This window comes from Puccinia triticina, chromosome 3A, assembly GCF_026914185.1.
Source record: "Puccinia triticina chromosome 3A, complete sequence".
In the NCBI taxonomy this organism is placed as follows: Eukaryota; Fungi; Basidiomycota; class Pucciniomycetes; order Pucciniales; family Pucciniaceae; genus Puccinia; species Puccinia triticina.
This window is the reverse complement of record NC_070560.1, coordinates 47279-52048: the sequence shown is the minus strand read 5'-3', so window position 1 is coordinate 52048 and position 4770 is coordinate 47279. Positions and strand designations below refer to the sequence as shown.

The window sequence follows — 4770 nt, the reverse complement described above, 5'->3', positions numbered from 1 at the left end:
TGCATCTGACAGCGGGGGCAGGTCAACCGCAGCGATGGGTCAGATGTACGTTGGTCTGACCCATCTGACCCAAGTGTAATGCCAACCCTGCCAACCACTACATCGGCATTGCACTTGGGTCGAGCAGGGGTAACCCAACTTACCCAACCAACATGAAGCGGCCTTGGCGGGCAGGCCAACGACCTCAGCTGTTAGGGCCAGCCTGAGGGACTTGTTGGCTTAACCAGTTGGTCAAGCGCGAGTCCACCAGGACTTGCGAGCCGGCCAGGGCTTACCCAACTGAGCAAGCCAATGTCAAGCCAGCCAGCCAAAAAAAAAAAAAAGATAGAGCGTCTGCTTTGCTCATAATACTCAGTAAAACCTGGATTCAAGAAATATACTGCATATTACTGTGATCTATTTTTAGAAAGTCTGCCATGGTCTAGTGGTCATCACTGATGCCTGGACTTGAGTGCTGATCATGAGCTGACCTTCATGGGTTCAAGCCCCAGGGATAAAGTACTTTTGGCAAGTCACCCTCAGGTCTTTTGAGCCAATCCTGACTGCGGTGCCTACGGCAGGCCAACATTGGATGCAGGGCTGACAGCGGTGCACCAATGTCAGACCGGTGTTGGGAGTTTGCTTGACCGCGGGCTGACGGAGTGGTTTTACACCAACCCTACGCTGGCAGTCAAGCCAACTGCAGGTGCCATCTTTTCCCGCTACGAAGCCCGCCCAAATGTCTGGCGGGACGCGGGAGGGTCGGCCCAACCCCAATTTTTGGTTTGAGCCACAGTCAACTGCGCTCCGTGGTGTAGAGAATGTGCCAATGGACCCAGGTGCAAAAGGTATTCAGGTATCACACCACTTGTTTCAAAATAAAAAACAGGCCCCTGGCACCATATCTGGTGGTGTACCAGCAGTAATTTGTACCTCTTAAAAAAATCAAGGGTTTCCCCTCTACAACTTCCAGAAAAAAAAACATAAAGCTGGGTTTTCCCTCTCCAAATTCCAAAATCAACAAAAAAACATAATTTTACAACAACAAAAAAATACAACTACAACCTGCAACCAGCCACCTAACATCAGCAAGCTGATGCACCGTGGCCCACTGTCCATCCCTGTCTAGCAGGGTTAAAAAACAGTGAGAGGATGACCCCCAGCGCGCCGCATTGAAGGCATTATGCAAAGGGCGGCCAACAAGTTTAGCCCCTCAAACTGCGCAAGTGCAACAGCGGAGGGGGTGAGGACAAACCGCACGCTGGAAGTACAGCGGCAGAGGACGCCCTGGGGGTATAGCACTCACAACCCCCTTGTTTATATACCCATTGGACTCAACCATCCAGCTGTTGCCTCCTCTTGCCCACTCTTGCCCAACCCCACCCTCAATGCTACAGCCTGGTCAACAACACCACCACCATGTCCCTGCCTCACATCTGATCAAGCGACCTGGCCATTTAATCCCTGCACCATGCTAGACACTGGCAATGACCAACAAAACATATCTGTTGTTATTGGTTACTCCATCCCCTGCGCCACTCTCAACAGTATAGAGCAGTAAGTTACATCACCCCCTCATTGCTCGGCCATCCCGCACTGACCACTGCTGTACATTTGTTTAGATTGGCCTGTTGGATTGGTTCAGACTTCCTCTGCTCTCTTGGGCCTCAAACGCTTCTCCAAACAATTCAACAATCCCTCAATGCACGTCTGGTTCGGGGGCTTATTGCTGACTGATAATCCTATGAACACCAGATTTTCAATCAACTACTGTTAGTTTGCTCCGTTCATCTCCCTTCTTGTTTTTGACCCGTGCTGATTGGTTCCGAGTTGTTCCTTAGTCACCAGCATTGGACTTAGAGTGCGGAGGGAATAAATGTGTGGTCATGTCAAACAAGCACCACAGTGAGCTCAGATATCAAAGATCTCAACCCACGCTTGTAACATACTGACTTTTATGGCGTCTAGAACCATCTGACCTTCCTCCCGCTGACAGAGGCTGGCTTGCTTGGAGATTCGCTTTAGTAGCCTTCGTCATTGATGGTATCGTTTGGGGTAAGAGAACTTGGCATCGTCATCAATAAAATCAACAAACCAAACTTTTATCATCCAATCATTTGAATATCTGTCTTGGCTTCACAGGTCCAACACTCTGCTATGGTATCTGTAAGATCTCAGACCAACCTCAAAGCTTCCTATGATCTATCAAGCTTTTTTTGAGGGAATGCGGTATTTAAGGCGTGTTCCTGATCCTCGCTCAAGGTGTTTTGTATGGAATCGGGGGCTGTAAGTCAAAAAATAAAGCCGCTCTTTCTTCTCGTCGATGGCCTGTTTGCACTCCTTTAAATCTTCGATTGTCAATCTGACTCTCCCCCTCTCATTTAGCAATGATCTAGAGAGCTATCCCCAATGACCAAGTAGCTATGATGAAGCTCAAAGAATTTCGAATTCGAAATCCCTAAACAGATTGATAATGGCTAAGCTACGCGCGTTGGACGCCGCGGACCCTTTGGACAATGACGATTCAAGCTCGGACATCTCATAGATCTTGTCGGCTGACTCGAGTGACTCGGACTCAGATTCGAGCAGCTCTGGCCGCTCGAGCAATTCTCGAGACCGGCGGGGCGGTGGGAATGGACAGCGCCGTGGGAGGGATTCTTCGTCTTCTTCATCTGGTCACGGCGGGGCTCGCCTGGAAGACGCCATGACTCGCCGTCGCCTGTCAGACGCCGCGACTCGCTATTGCCTGTGAGACGCCGTAACTCCCGCTCTCCTCCTGGGAGAGGGCGAGACTCAAGATCTCCTCCTGGGAGAGGCCGGGACTCTAGGTCTCCTCCGGTCAGACGCCGCGACTCTCAATCGCCGGGTAGACACCGCGGTTTACCTTCGCCTGTCAGACGCAGATGCTCACCGTCTCCTGTTAGACGCCATAGATCCCCTCCCCTTGTCCCTCGTCAGACGCTGTAGATCACCTTCCCCCGTCATGTGTCCAGGCTCCCCTTCTCCTGTCAGACGCCGCGGCTCCCCACCTCCCGGTAGACACTGCGATTCACCTTCTCCCGTCAGACGCCGACCTTCACCCGTACTCATAGTTGCTTGTTCCTATTTCTGAAGTCTCATTCCTCGCGCATAATCCATTCTTCATTTCCACTTTTCATTTATTCTTGACTTGCTTCTTCCAAAGACTCTTTAGTGTCATCACCCTTGCTCTTAGGTAAGAGCAATGATTGTTTCTCAGTTACTTTTCTTAATTGCTTGTTCAAGAATCTAATGGAATCAATGCTCTTAGTTTGTTGAATTCTCACAATCCTCACCCAAGCCTTGCGGCCCAATGCCCTACTCACCGGTCCTTTCTCAAGGAACAAGCTGTTGAAGATTGTCCTTGGCCAGGCCTTCAAGCCCTGGTGAAGACTTGTGCGTGATGGTCTGCATGTTGTCAAAATTACACTTTTAATTCATTGCAGGATAGGTTTCATAACTTTGAACCATTCTGCCTCATTAAGACACTTGATTTTTAGCTGTAAACATACCTTCAACATAGTCATATGTACATTTTAAATTGATTACAATGGGATTGAAATTCATGCTTGATTGGTACTGCTGCTCAGGTTATAAATGGGTGGGCTGACCTGGATCCAACCCAAGACCCATTGGCTTTTGGGGTGGGTTTGGGCACATCTTGAGTAAAAATTAGTTGACCCAAACCCCTTGGGTCCCCAGATCATGAGTGTGGGTGTGACAAGGAGGGTTGAGCTTTGGACAGCGGTTTCTGTTTGCACGGTGGAGGCTGCAGAATTGCAGGATGGCATCCCTAAATTTGAAAAGGGAGGGGTGGGGTGGGCGTACACCCTGCAGCGGCGTAGCCGCTTTGGCCTCTAGTTTCCTCAAATTGCCACCCGGGGCCATTTGGGCCCTGGAGGAGCTCAAATGAGCCGTCTATGGGCCCCGGGGTATAATACACAACCTGGAACCCCGGGGCTGCAGATATCTTATATCCTGGGCATCATACGGTACCACCGCCACAGCACTTCACAGAGCACCGCAACCGGGACCGCAACCTGCGACCAACATTGGTTCCTGCCCACTAGGAGCTTTGGAAGGTAAGTATAGAATTAATTCTAATATCTGTCAATCAATGAGAGTGACTGAAAAAAACTATCTTGCTTTGTTTACAAATCATACCAGCAGAATCATGGCGAATGACAAAGATCCTACGCCAAATACCGCTCTGCAATCCATTCCATCATCATCACAGGTGTCAGGTTGTGGCACCTGTGTTGATCCAATTCTTCTGCTTTGAACCAAAGATCAATTTGCCATTATCTTTGGTTTGGAACCAATGGGAGGGTGGAGCTGGATGGAGCTGATTGGAGCTGGCCTGGGTAATAAATTTTCCCAAACAGCCCTATGCAGAAAATGTTTTATAGCCTTGTGGTTTGCAGCCGAGCTGCAAACCAGCTAATAGGCAGGTTGCTGGTTCAATCCCCCCTGTCCCCTTTGGGGGATAGGGGGCAGGTTTTAGGGGTTAGGGGTTAGGGATTAGGGGGGAAATGAAAAAAAAACTTGGGCAATACTGGTCAGAAGCGTGGGGTAACCTTGTTTTCCGCGGTTCTGACACAGCTCCATCCAGCTCCGCTCTCCCATAGGTTCCAAGCCAAAGATAATAGCGAATTTATCTTTGGTTTAGAACCGATGGATCAAATAGCCATGTCTCCAATTAGTAGCAGATATGACCAAAAGCCCCAGCTGCCTCAAATTTATTTTAGGCTGGTGTGTTACTGCCTTGCAGCT

The 4770-nt window shown here is 49.5% G+C and overlaps 1 protein-coding gene across 1 annotated transcript; it reads right to left on the bottom strand.

Moving 5' to 3' along the window:
* Window positions 1-2412: 2412 nt before the first annotated feature.
* On the bottom strand, window positions 2413-2910 carry PtA15_3A6 (uncharacterized protein; the record flags this gene model as incomplete). The annotated part of the gene is made up of 3 exons (XM_053167694.1): window positions 2413-2651; window positions 2716-2801; window positions 2891-2910. The coding sequence occupies 3 exons, from the start codon at window positions 2908-2910 to the stop codon at window positions 2413-2415; spliced, it is 345 nt and encodes a 114-aa protein (XP_053018198.1).
* Between the last annotated feature and the right edge of the window lie 1860 nt (window positions 2911-4770).